Source organism: Prinia subflava, chromosome 1, assembly GCF_021018805.1.
Source record: "Prinia subflava isolate CZ2003 ecotype Zambia chromosome 1, Cam_Psub_1.2, whole genome shotgun sequence".
Lineage (NCBI taxonomy): Eukaryota > Metazoa > Chordata > Aves > Passeriformes > Cisticolidae > Prinia > Prinia subflava.
Window position 1 is genome coordinate 104,622,110 of NC_086247.1, and position 14,481 is coordinate 104,636,590.

At 38.9% G+C, this 14,481-nt stretch overlaps 1 protein-coding gene across 17 annotated transcripts in view; it reads right to left on the reverse strand.

The window, feature by feature from the left end:
* The window catches only part of CLASP2 (cytoplasmic linker associated protein 2), a 145,345-nt gene that overhangs the window by 94,819 nt on the left and 36,045 nt on the right, over positions 1-14,481 (reverse strand). For 16 of the 17 annotated variants that reach the window (XM_063405975.1, XM_063405964.1, XM_063406036.1 and 13 more), the window contains one exon: positions 13,243-13,313. In XM_063405975.1, coding sequence (XP_063262045.1) covers positions 13,243-13,313 — 71 coding nt within the window. Of the gene's footprint in view, positions 1-8,714; positions 8,852-13,242; positions 13,314-14,481 lie in introns of those variants that run through there. The other variant, XM_063406072.1, reaches the window with a different exon arrangement.

Sequence of the window (14,481 nt, forward strand, 5' to 3'; positions counted from 1 at the left end):
CAGGCCTATTCAAATGACATTAGTAGTTTATCCATTCTGCTCCATAATTTCATGAAGGAATATGTTCATAAAAGATAAATTTTGAAAAAATTTAACACATCCCCAGCATTATTTTCCTAACCCCAAAGAAAAGTTAGTCTTACAGTTTATCTTACTACTGTCTGGCTGAAAGACAAGATTTAACTACAGGTTTCAAATAAAGCTGCAATAAGCTCAAATAAGCAACTGATCTAATTTTGCTCCCAAGAAAAGCTTCCATCTCATTTCTAGCTCTAGAATATCTCCTGTAAACTTAAGTACTTCTCTAATTTTTACCTATTAAAGTTTAAGACAGTTTCTGCAAATCTTGCCATATTTTATATTTTTATAGCATCTGTAAAATTACCATAGTCAACATGTTTAAATTAATTAATAAATCATTTAGTCCTTTCTAAATTCTTGCAGCTTTGTTATACATGTGTAACACTTCCCAAATGTTACTCCCAGCAAACTTACTGAAAACTGAAGATGCAGTCAATATCACTGTACTTTAGAAATCATCAAATCATTTCAGTTTACTTACATCTTTCCTGAGGCACACACAATAGCTTTCTGAATCAACACCTAATAGTCTACAACCTATTAGTAAATGAAGCACCATTTTCTCAGTAAAAGGGGAAGAGAAAGATAATGAGGTTCTCCAGAATCCAGGACAAGGTAACACCTATACCAGAATTCAAGACTGAACACCAAGTCTTAAAATAAAACCACATAATGTTATTGTTCTTCAACATCTGCACTATGTTCTGCTCTAGGACATGCTACTTGGACCACTATGTTCAGCACTGAAATGTTAACAATCAGGTGCCTTTTAGGTGGGGGAAAGGCAAAAAAGGTGTACAAAGGACAAAGACCTGCCTTGCATATGAAATCAAAGACTGAAAGTTTTTGACGTTTTAAATACACAGGTTGAGTCAGTAGCAGTAACACAGAAACTGATGGGATACCCTTCTATTTCAGCACAAAGTAAAACATGCCTACCACAGCACAAATGTTTTGCTCTCTTGTGAAATACCAGAATTAAAGCTGAGAAAGACAGTAACTTCTGAAGTACTCAAGATTTCTGCTAAATGAGTGAGTACTCCCTCAGAGAGTTTCCCTATCCAGACACTGATTAAAATGAAAGCAGCTAATTCACTTAAAACTGTGATAAAAAAGCAAGTAAAAGAAAAAGCTCTAACAGAATTTTTACTCGATGCCTGGTTACTTTTTGTGAGTCACTTTACACATGAAAGACTAATAATTTCTATGAAAAGTGATGGTTTATTTAACTGTTGTAGCCTGTCAGAAATCAGAGCTCACTTGTGGCCAAACCCTTCACTCCGTTGCTTAAGCTGCCCTCTAAAAAAGCTTCACTTTAGAAGTCCTAAAAAGCCCTCTAAAAGTCACTTCAAGTATCTTCTTGAAGTATAAACTCCACTATTTGCATTTAAAATATTCTGTAAGCCAACAGCCAGTCTTTGCTCAGTAGACCTGGTTTAATTACTGTCTTTATATCTTAGCTCCAGAAGTCATTCTGTTTCTTTCTTCACAAATTCATTTTGCTTATACATCAAGTATCCAACTCTCAACAGCACCATCATTTCTCAACAGCACCATCATTTTCTTCAGTGAATCTAATGACCTATTTTAAAACCAATATATTTATCACAAAAATACATTTTATCTAGAAATCACTATCCATAAACTGTAGTAATATGGCTAGCCTTATTGATGTATTTAAGTTTAGAAAAGAAGGGAAAAGGACCATCATATTTACCTATCTGCAGCTAACTCAATCAAACAACTGATATCCGCTGAGGAATGATTCAATTCAGGACATTTCCAGTACTTAATTCAGTCACACAGAAGCACCTGGGCTTAATGACTTGAATTTTCAAACATCAATTGAAATTACATCACAGCAAGGGTAAGAGAGGGACTCGTAAGTATCATGTTCATTCATCTTCAATATATATCACAAGTATTTGTGATAGGGAAGGGGCATTGGATATATATAACATCAATGAGAGGGTTTACAAACAGGGAGCTTAAATTGTGATTTACTATCAGAGCATGACAGTGACAAATGTAATTCTACCATCAGAGAGACCATGACAGCAGCTAACAGTTGCATTAGTTTTTAGTGTGGCCAATTTCTGTATGTTCAGCTCAATTTGCATGTTGAAAACATAGAACAGCAAGGCAGACTGACAAATAAAAACATAGATCCTAGAAGCAGAAAGTATAATATGAGCACACAGCAGATAAAATGTTGAGACTTATTTTTCTGAATTTTAGATCCATGTAGTTTAGGAATTAAAAGTTAATATCTGTACAAGAAAACATGCACACCACACCACAGAATGAGAGGGGTTAATAACGGCCTTTCCGCTCACTGACCCACCTGATCTCTGCCTCACATACTCAGAAGTAGAGATTAAGAAAATACAGCAAATTATTTTAGTCTCACTGCTGCCACTTCACTTGTGGGTGATAAAACTGGTGGTTTTAAGAGGCCCAACTCTCCTCAAACTGGACTTCTTAACACAGAATCATAGAATGGTTTGGGTTTTAAGGGACCTTCAAGACTGTCCATTTCCAACCCTCCTGCCATGGACAGGGACACCTTTCACTAGATCAGGTTCCTCAGAGCTCCATCCAAACCTGGCAGTGAACTCCTCCAGGAATCCAGAGAAGCATCCACAGCTTCTCTGGGCAGCCTGCTCCAGAGCCTTACCACCTCCAGTGAAGAATTTCTAGTCTAAATTTCTAGACCTTTTTCAGCTTAAAGCCATTCTGCCACGCCCTTGTAAAACACTCCTCTCCAGCTTTCCCACAGGCTCCCTTTTGGTACAGGGAAGTGCTGTAAGGTCTCCCTGGAGCCTCCTCTGCTCAGGGCTGGACAACCCCAATTCTCTCAGCCTGTCTTCACAGAAGGGGTGCCCCAGCCTTCTGATCATCTTTGTGGCCTCCTGTGAACTCGCTTAACAGCTCACCTCCCTTGCCCTGCTAACAACACTGCTTTTGACACAGCCCAGGACAGAACTGGGTTTTTGGGCTGCAAGCCCACATTGCCAACTCATGCCCAGCCTCTCATCCACCAGCACCCCAGAAGCTAAAAAACTCACACCAGATCTGGAAAATCTCAAGTGCTTGGTATAGGGCTAGGCAGCTTTAGTAGCTCCCATTTCTCTAATTTTGTGGGAACCCACAAATTTTGTGATCTAATTTTGTGATCCAACCCCCAAATAATATACAGAGACTGTTTCTCTCATGCTAATGAGTTTGTAAAAATTGATTTGACAATGCAAAGAAAATTTCAACAAAAACAGAAATGTCGAAAGTTTGACCTTAAAGTTCAATAGCAAACCTCACACTCTGTAAGTTGATTGACCAAAGGACTTTTAGCAGGTCAACAAACAAAACAATCCATAATGATAAAGGATTTTTTGTCAAATAGAAATCTACTCATGCTCATTGCATAGGCATTCACTGAACACCATGGAGCTCTTGACATCTGATGAAAGCAGAAATATCTAATTTGAAGAAATTAAGGTTTTTCTGCAGGCTGCTAAGAGCTTTGTTCTACAGCTTCAGTGCTTCTCACCTTTCGTCAGGCTTCACCCATCCATAACTTTGAGGGCTTTTAAGTTTTTCTCAGTTGAACAGAAGAATTTTCACAGCAATCAAATATACATGAAGAGGAACCAGAGAAATTCTGGTACCATGAAAATTGTCTACAATCCATATAGCTAGGAATCTCCTGTGAGTATTAAATTGTAGTTACTTCTTGTAATAGTCTACATATATAGCTAGTTTTCAAAAGGCACTTTCAAGTTATCGACTGCTCTTTCCAGCTGTTACTATGAAAGTCTATTTTGATAAACGGGCTGGGAAAAGAAAGTAGACACAAAATCCAAAACACACGTCTTTAAAATTCAGATGCTTTTATAAATAAATATACAGAATGGAATTTCTGATCCAGGTCAATACTAGAGGAGGCCCTTCACCTCTGAAGACATTTCAGACACTGAAATAAACCAAATGTAGCTTACTTGCTCATCAGTATTTACTACAGGAAGATTTTATTAAAAATAACATGTAACAGTATGGAAATACTCCTTATATTTCATAGATAACAAAATGAAAATAAACCCTGCAAGGCAAATATTCAATCAGTCAAGTGGAAGATTCTTGCAACATCTACCAAAGGAAACCCTTAGTAGGCCTTAAATTTCTCCTGTGGCTGTTCACAACTCTAATGTTTTTTTGTTTGGTTTTTTTTCCAAAATGTACCTTCAACAACAACAACAACAATAATAATAATAACCCCCCCACCAAACAACCAAAAAAATGTAATATTACCAATAGTCTGGAATAATCAAAAATATGCAGATAGAACAGAAAACACCAAAAGAAATTTTTTTATTATGTAACTTGGTCTTAAAAACTAGTAACCCCTAACTGTCCAGTACTCTAGACAACTAACACTTTTGGATGATAGACTAAACATATCTGGAAAACTTTTCAGTGAACTCACGTTTCATGTTTAATGAAAACAACAATCACCACCACCACCCACAAAACTCCTTGACATTTTGCAAATGTCATTTAAAAACAGGAAAAAAAACCTTGTAGTTATTACCCTAGAACATACAAAAAAATCAGGTGCACTTATCATTCTAGAAGCTATGCTGGTTTTGAGGAAAGAACTGTGTCTGTCATATGCTTGCAGCTTGGTGTTTTAAATAGAAAAAATGCTCTGAGTTGCAGCTTGAATTCTTCCTTGAATTATTTTTTCTGTTCATATCAGAACCTTGCTGTATTCATCCATTCTCTTAGTAGAAACTGTGTCTTTTCATATAGTCCCTCGCTTGTTTACACATTCCCTCCCTCTTCCACTCAGCTGCTTCACTTTCCCACTGTTCTTTTACTGCCTATTATTGCATTTATATACAAAACACAACTCAGAATCTATGTTCATCACTGGGAGCAGTGATACGACCTTCCTGTGAGAAGCAGCTTTGCACTGGTTTGGCTCAGAACAGGAATCACATCCCAGCTCACGGTCTCTGCCCTTCCTCTCTCAGGCACCGCCAGTGAAGCCATTTCCCAAAGCAACGTGCCCACCAACTGCTAATAAGGGAAGAGGAGTGCTGGGGAGCAATTAGAGGAAAGGCAACCAGTGCAGGTGCAGTCAGTGTGTTAAAGAAAACACAGGCCCAAACAAGAACAGAAAAGGGAACAAGTGATATGTTTCTATCCCACACAAAAACTTCTGCTACTATTTATATTCCCACACCCAGGAGACAGCTCTGAATGGTACAAAGTACCACAGTTACAGCCTGACCAATTTCTAGGTCAGTGTAGCAATTGCTTTATTACCAACATTCATGGTACTCTGTTGGTATAAAAAGTCTCCTACCAGAGGATAAGAAAAATCGGAAATACACCTCAGAAACCCACATGTACTAAAATATCATATAAATTTTTAAATCAAGCTAACATCTCAAATATCACTGTAGCCTCTATACCTTTAATACATCCAATCCCTTTTTCAGTCAAAAGTAAAGTATTAAAGCTGTACAGCACCCACACTTCACAGAAACTAGCTAATCAGATTAAAGACTCAGGAAGACAGCCTTCCCTCAGAAGAACATCAGGGAATGGGAGATAATTCTTCTCATCCTTTAGGACCATGCATACATTAATCAAGTATTTTGAAAGAAGACAAAACACAAAATTCGATATGCATATGCAGTAAGACAGAAGGATAATTTCTATTCATAAACCAGTCACATATGCTTTATCATCTGAAATCTGACAAGTGCTTAAAGTCATGAAACATCATTACACTGTATGCCATTTACATGTAAATACACTAATAAATAAAGAAGTGCTTATTCATTATATGAAACAGAACAGTATACTTAGTATACACTAGTGCAACAAATGTGTGTGCCAAGTATGTCCTCTCACAAAGCTGATTATATGCTTTTAGATAGCCCTCAAATACCTTATGTCTGGTACTGCAATATGTTTAGTACATCTTAAGAAAACCTATGTCTAATCTTCCCTTTAAGGCCATTTGTAGTTTCAGGCAGATAATTTTGTCCTTATCCTAATTACCTTGTTCAACTGGGATCAAGGCAGTCCCTTACCTACAAAATAACAGGGTAACACAGCACAGACTGCCAGCAAGGTGAGGAAGCACCAGTGGAAGCTGCTGAATTACAAACCCTGGAGAGAACGCGCAACGCGACGCGTGCACTGCGATTCCATTCTCCACCTCAGCAGCCTAATCTGGTTACCAAAGGATAATGGCAGAACTGCATTATCCTCTCCAAGGAACACAGAAACCAGAGCGAGGAACGGCTCCTGGCTGGTTTTCCTCAGCAGCCTCCACATCTTGCAGGGCAAGCACACACCTCCACTCACACAAGTATGTGAAATGCCTCTGAGGCAGCACATGCTTTCCCACTGGCCTGCATTCAGTACAGTAGAAATTACGGCCCATTTGTTTGCTGGGCCACAAGCATAGGATTATTTTTTTCCCCCTCAACATTCTTCCAACAATAGCTTGGAGAGCTTGAGACAGTTAACATGGGGGCAAACAGAAAATCTGGTTCTTCCCTTTAATCTTCACTTGAGAAATCAGATTAAGATTCAACTGCTAGGCATCACGCTTTATTTACATTTCTACTTGTGCTCAAGAACACTGAAAAAAAATAATCCAAAAGGTTCCAATAAACCAATGTCTTGCATTCAAAATAAAATTGGCATTACCACTTCTGAACAGCATTTACAAACATACTCTGCAATTGTGTAACATATCTAGGCAGATTAAGTGAGCAAACCAAATAAGACAAGTACAAAGATCTGTTCTCTGGAGTATCTGCACAGTGCCTTCAGCCTAGTCTCACAAATATTAAGTTAAGCATATATACTAGCCACAACAAAATGACATTTTGCCAAGAAAAGGTATTTCTCAAAGGCTGCAGAATCGCTAATCCTAAACCATCTTCTTCTATGTTGCATATATTAGGAGGATATACAGAATATCTGCAAAACAGAAGACTGCAACCAAACCATCATTAAATTTAGAAAAAAAAAGATTAAGAAGTTTTCTTAATAGTAACTAAGGGTTTGTTTTCCCTTGCAGTTTCATAACACAACATCCGAAGACTGAATTCCTTGTAAATGTGGTAAGCAGTAGTTTTAAGAGAGACCAACAGCTACATAATCATCCTACACACTGTTAATTGTATCTGGCATTACTGCTCAAAGCTCCTACACAGAACGTCAGCTGACTGCCTGAACAGTACTTTGTTCTTAGTGCCTTTGTTAATGACGAATTAAATTATACAGAAGAGAGCTCCACAGCCACCCTCACTTTGGTAACCTTGACCATTGCAGAATGACAAAAATCCTACAGCTTTGCCTAGAGAATGTAGTTATTTCTTAACATACTACAACTTGTACTTTTAATCTGCAAGTCACCACAATTCATGTTTACACCATGGAGAGCTGTGTTGCTTCACAGGAAGGAAACAAAGATGGAGAAAAACGTTTCAAAAAAAAAAAATCTCAGCAAGAGTGAGCTTGGTACATATTCAGTTCTACAAAGACCATGACTTCCCTTGCACCTTGCAAATGACAAAAATAGAAACATCAGAGAACTTCTCTTTTTTTTTTTTTATACTGTACAATCCAGACATAAATTCACTGCTCTGGTCATACTCATTATCTCTTTCAGTCTCTGACATATGAAAGAACTAAGTAAAAACACACATTTCAGGTTGCCTCAATAAAGGGTCTCTCTCAGGACTCTTACTGTTTCAGCAAATACAGATAAGAGATTTAATCTTAATCTGTGATCATTATAAACCATCTTCTTCATGCAAATCTACATATATAGTCACTTGTAAAAGCACATCCTGCCTCGTCCCTAAACTTGCTGCAAGTCCAATGAGTGTCTCAAGTCTCTCTAAAAATAATTACGCATATATAGAAAGTCATCAAGGTATTAAGCTGAGAGAACCTGGCTGACATGCAAACCCAAGAGGTGTCATAAAGATAAAACATATGTCTAGTTTTTAACCAAAGCACAACCATATAGTCTGTATTGCTTTACTGACCTACTTTCCATTGGTTTGTGTAACAATACCCTGTGCAGTGAAGGAAACGTAGTAACATCCCATGTCTTTATTAAATATACATCTCCAGCTCTAGCAGCAAGGCTCTTCTTTTATGGCTATGCTGAGTAAGTATGAATTTCTTCACATAACAGGGCAGGTTAACATCCGCTTGTTTACAAAGCAGTATAGTAAATTCTGCCTTATCTTGCAGAGGTGGCCAACACAAGTAACACCGAGGCGAGAGGGGTAAACACAACGCCAACATAAAAATGCACAGCGGAATCTGCCAGAGTGGTAAATAACTGAGATCACGGGCCATCCCAGAAGCGCAGGCACGGTTAAAATTCTACGAAGGGCTGGAGCTGCCACGCTCGGCGCCCCGGTACCCTGCGGCCGCTGCACGCAGCAGCCATCGCGCAGCGCCCGGCTCGGGCGGAAGCCGAGCCCGCCAGCCCAAGATGCCAACCTGCCACACCAAGCTCCCCGGCGCCCCCCGGGCTGCCGAGAGCGCCCGCAGCCCCGGCCGCTCCCCAAGGGCACGGCGCTCCCACTCACCGTCCCCCACAGCCATCATGCCCGGCGGTGCCGCGGGAGGGCGGGCGCGGCGGCTCCCGGCCGGATCCCCGCCGGATTCCTGCCGGCTCCCTGCCGCTGCGGCCGCCGCCTCGCTTCAAAATAGCAGTCCCGCCTTGCCAGGGAGCTCCGCGCCGGCCCCGCCCCGGCCCGGCCCCCCCGGCGCTCCGCCCCCGCCGCCAGCGCCCGCCGGGTCCCCCCGCCGCAGGGACACCCCGCAGGCCTAGGGGAAGCTCTGCCCACCATCACCACCGCGGAAAATGAAGCGAGAGGAGAGGCAGCAGCCTTGGTTAAGGACGAGCACTCCACAAAACAGAGATCAACCAAAACGTAACGTAACGCGAAATAAAACAATAAAGCGCAGAGGAAGGAGGAAAGGGCTCCGTTGAAGAAAGCTGCTGCGTCTCTTTTTGAGTATTCGGAGGACTTGTTTGGAAAGCCCCCCGCAACTTTAGAAGAGAAACTGCTTCCAAAGCATGCGGGCAACACACGCTGGGGAGCAGCAGTGACTGCCTGGCCAGACCCTGAGCAGCCGAGCAGACCCGGTACCCCGATCTGCGTCTTAGGTGACATGCTGAGGGTAGAGAGTGCAATCCAACAGTGAGCAAAACAAAAAGTAGCGAGTAAGTACTACCAATTTACTTAGTCTTGCCAGCAGAAAAGTTTAAAACTCAGGCAGACTGTAGCATATGCTGTTGCACAGAGCATGAGAACCACGCACTTGCAAGGAGCTGGACAGAGTTCCCTGTAGTAATAATCAAAGAACTCAGTCAAATTCCTTAAAACCAATGGAAGCATCAGCCTGATGAGGCCCTTTTCTTCCAAATGGGCTTGAACTGATCAGTACACCTCACTGGACAGTAAATTTCCCTATTTAAAATGTTAAGCCATCAGGGAAGAGCAGCTGAAATGGAACATGATGTGACTACATTCTGACCACTTGCACTGAGCAAGCCAAAGGAACACAAGCGGCTCAAAACCTCTATAAAGTAATCACAGCAGCTACCACCAGTATTCCCGAATGATATATATTCATGTTGTGCCACACTGGTGAGCTCTATTAACAGTATGTCGTCACTGTCTCCATAGTAACTATATTTCCAAATAGAAAACAGCAAAGGGAAATAAAAAACAATAGTGTAATGTGGAAAAACAGATACACAGTAGTGCTATGGATTTTTATTTACCCTTTTTTTTTCCTCAGGAGAACATGTATTTCAGCAGCATCTTTATCACCCATAACACAGCTCCCCTACACCATGATACTAATATCATTTATCCTACCCGTCGTATTCTGTGTTTGTAAAGCCAGCCCTTTGAGCCATTAAACACTGAAATGGAAAAAGTGCACAGGTTGAATAGAGATGTATGATTTATCTTCAGCTCAATCATTCTGCTGAGTGCAGCAGGGAGCTGCAGCTATATTAATAGTTTCCCTACTTTTGTTTTAATTCTCTGTCTCAATAATGACACTACTATATGATATAGGAGTCTGCTTGAATTCTCTTAGAGAAAACAGTATTTACAAATCTCAGGCAGCAGAAACAAGTGCTTTTGTAGTGCTGAGATTGGCTGCCAGTTCTGTTTCCATAGAAATGAGCATTCACTTGCTGAAAAATGGGGGGGTGCTTTAAAGAATCTTCTCCAGTTTGGAAGGCTACATGTAGTTCTGGTGGAATGAATGGGAGCAAAACTAGCAGCATGCAGAAAATATTGCTTAACAGGCAAACATCCTGATATGATTCTTTCAATATGCATCATTATGAATCTAAACAAATCCCAAGGTTTGCATAGCAGCTCATTCATTCACATAATTCACATTAAAATTATCTCTGATTTTACTATACACATCTGAGAGTAAAAAATACAAAATCAAAGGTCAGCTGGAGAGGCAAACTAGCAGTGGGATATTATTTAAGGCTGTAAGCCACTCTCATCAGGCAAAAGCACTAAAATTCTGGCCCATTTCCCTTGTTAGACATGGTACCTCCTCATGTGTTGGCTTTTGAAACTTCTTGTTACATCCTATGCCAATGATTCCATCCGTAAGTGTTTGAATGTGCCTTCCACCTCGTCTACCCTCCAAGAGGAGCTGTCAGTCCTTAATGGTAACTTGCCCTCCTCCTCCTCTTTACCATTCCATCACAGATCAGATTCAATAAAGGAAAGAGGTAACACAAAACTAAAGGGACTGTTCTCACGAGATCCCCTCTAGCACTCCCAAAAGGATGAGTTATTAAATCTACCTGTGTGCTAAGATGGAAGGAAAGATACCTTTTCCTGTCCTACCTGTATTTCTCCCACATACCTAAGCATACCAGCACACTGTTTTTTTCAGACTCTCAAGTGTTTAAATCATGTTAGTACAAACATATTTTTAAAAATACGTATTTTTTTTACTATCAATATAGTATGGAAAACATTTTTTGTATTTAGGTTGTTTAAAGCTGCAAGCTTTGACTCTTTATTCCTTTTTTTCTTCCTAAGTACATGCTGGATAAAAAGACTGAACAACTGACATTAGTATTATTTGATGAGAGAATCCTAAGTCACATCTCTGGATTCTCAGAAACTAGGTCAACACACCAAATATTCACTACCACAGCAGCATCACTCAGGACTATGAAGAAGATGACATCTTCCAAGGTTGTATTAATAAATTCCTTCCTATCCATCACACACTGAACAGGAGCCCCATCAGTACAGTCACCCTACTTGGGGACAGTAACTCCACCTGGCAAAAAGCCATTCTTTTTGCTGTTAAGAAGGCCCACCATGAAATTTATTTATATTAAAGCCAGTTGAAGTGTTTTTGTGCTTTCCACCCCGCCTCTGCCTCCCCCTACTTGAGAAATACAACCCTATTTCCCCCCTACCATCCCAAACGCTACTACAAAACATCCAAAGCACAACAATTCCTCAACACTGTAACAGATGTATTTAGCCACTAAAATTTGGCCTTTATCCAGAGATGTTTGATAAAGCTCCTGAAAGAAAAGTTGGAACCAAGGCTACAGGAATTCAACAGTAACTTTAAATCTACACGTGTAAGCAGTAAACACAAATTGTCCTTCAGAGAATAATGAAGCACAAAGCCAAGATAAAGCACTAACAATATAGGAAGAATACCTTTGTAATAACACTGAAAAACTCCCTAGATGGAAGCAACAGATGAACTAGGTTCAAGCAAAAATACTGAAACCAACGTATTAAGAGGGATTCTGTTATTTCTGGTACCAAAACAGAATCACAGTAACTTTTGCATAGAAATTGTTACCTATAAGACAAAATACGTGGTTTATACTGTCATAGATCAGTATTAATATCTGTGTTTTGCATATGAGATAAAAATAGCTTCAAAAAAACTTTGTTAACTCTCTTAAATGGAGACAACAATGACAGAAGTGCTATGTTAACTAGTCCAGCAGTGTGGTAGATATAGTTTCATATATTTAAATTATTTCAATGCTTATATTCCCATGTGTTCAAGAATAGTAATGTTTTATTTCAAAGCAAAATGCAGCATAAAAACTTACGTCAAAGAAAAGGTTACAAAACCACTTTCCTTTGAACCTACAGTCACTTCTGTTTTCACACTTACAAGAAAAGGGTGAGAAAATTTAAAATTTAAAACGTACATTTAAGTACATTAAGGAATTGTATGCACTCCTCAAAATAATTCTACTCTTAAATAATCTTAATATTTCTATACTTTTTAGATACAGCAGACCACAATCGATATAGTTACTTTGAAAGACAAATTAATGTGAGGAAACTCTTCCCAATAAAACAAGATGTATTGATTCCGTGCAGAAGACAATGAGGCCCCCAAAACTGATTATGCTAAAGCCACTGCCACAGTACCTCCTTTGTGTTGCTGTTATGTAACATTCTTTTCATAATTTACAGTGTTAAATTAAATTTTCATACTAAAAAATACCGTAGCAAAAAAGCAGTAAGAAGCAACAGGGATGCTCTGCATAACAGGTTGTCTATTCTTGAAATACAACAAAATAAGGACCTCAAGCTCAATCAAGTCTTAACTTCAAAAATTAAGTTGTCTTTGAATGCTGCAGTCTCCTATGTCTATAATTTAAAACTCCATGTATTATAATCGTGATGCATCATTTTAACAGAGACGATATCAAACACACCCATTACCCATTACATCTGTTTTTCTTAGAAACATACTAAGGATAAGCATTCATGTGATCTTTTTCCCCAAACATGAACACTTTGCAGCATTCTTCTATCCTCTACTGAGCACATCTGCAACTCGTTAAATATCCACTGCTTGTTTCCATGCAGTTTCAACACCTTTTCAAACTATTCTGACAACAATCCAGCAAATACTTCCAGCAAAGTGTACAAGCTTGTTTCACCAAATGTCTCATTTTCTTAGCATTTACATGTTTCTATTCATCCATCTCACATGGATAATACTAGTATGTAAATACTTATCTCACATTAATCTAAAGCTGATTATAAATATATGATCTTTCATACTCACCACTGACGTTACTTAAAATCATGTTGTCAGAGTTTCTTATTTCATCAAATTTTGCAAAGATTGTTTGCAACCTATAAAGAACAAAAACAACAAAGGATTTTTACATCTCTGAAATCCCACTGGCTACTGGTAAAAACAGAAATCAGTTTATTAGCATATATAATGCAGCAATGCAGAATATACAAGGGATTAAGTGTATGAAGAAACAATTCCTAAAGGATTCCTCTTTAGCTGAGCATCTTCACAGAAATGCATAGAAAACCAAGTAAACTTAGAAAGAACAAAAATTGAGTATTGTTACTAGCATGATTAAAAATAATCTTCTAAAGTTCAGGTTCAGTAATAGCACATGTTGGGTATATATAGTGTGTATATATATATTTATTCATAGTCAGCAAAAAAAGGGTTACAATTTGAACTATGGGATGCTCACTTAGAAGAAAAAAACAAAGACTGCTATATAATTTTTTCTAAGACTAATTTTCTTAAAAGTTTTGTTACACAAAATTTCCTGTTTGGTTAGGAAAAGAGCTCTGTGGCAGTTAGCAATTTCACAGGGAAAAAAAAAAAAGCCCCAAACCACAAAATTTTCTTCTAAACTTAAGATACACTAAACACTTATAAATGTGTTCAACCTGCACACCACTGATTTTACCTGTCACAGTAAAGAATACACTGGAAATTCTTTGCTACATATGAACAGCAAACAGACAAACAAATAAACCAAAAAACTCCACAATCCTCGATTTGTAATCTAGTCCCGCAAGGGAAAAAATGGTGTTCAATCAAGAAAGCTGGCAAAACACTTTAACAGCCCTTTCTCATCATTTCTGCAAAAAGCTCAAAAGCAGTGGAAGTATCTCCCAGAAAAACGTGACCCACGTGTTAGCAGTAGATTTGTACTGACACGATACATTGTTCATCTGCAAGCAATTGAGAACATTTTCTTTATTTCTCCAAAGACTTCTCTGAATTTTACACTACTTGGAATATGGTAGTATGTAGCATGCCCATGGGATTTTGAGCACCAGGACTATCAGGACTGAATCCTGATTTTAAATGAACTAAGTTGTGAATTACAAATCACATGACAGTCTGCACTTCTCCAAACAGGTACTGTTCAGCTACATCAGAAGAACTAGAGACTATACTACCCAATTCAAAATTTGCTAAAAATTTGCACTGAAAATTTGCACAACTCACAATCCAAATTATTTTATGACAAAACAAGAAAAATGG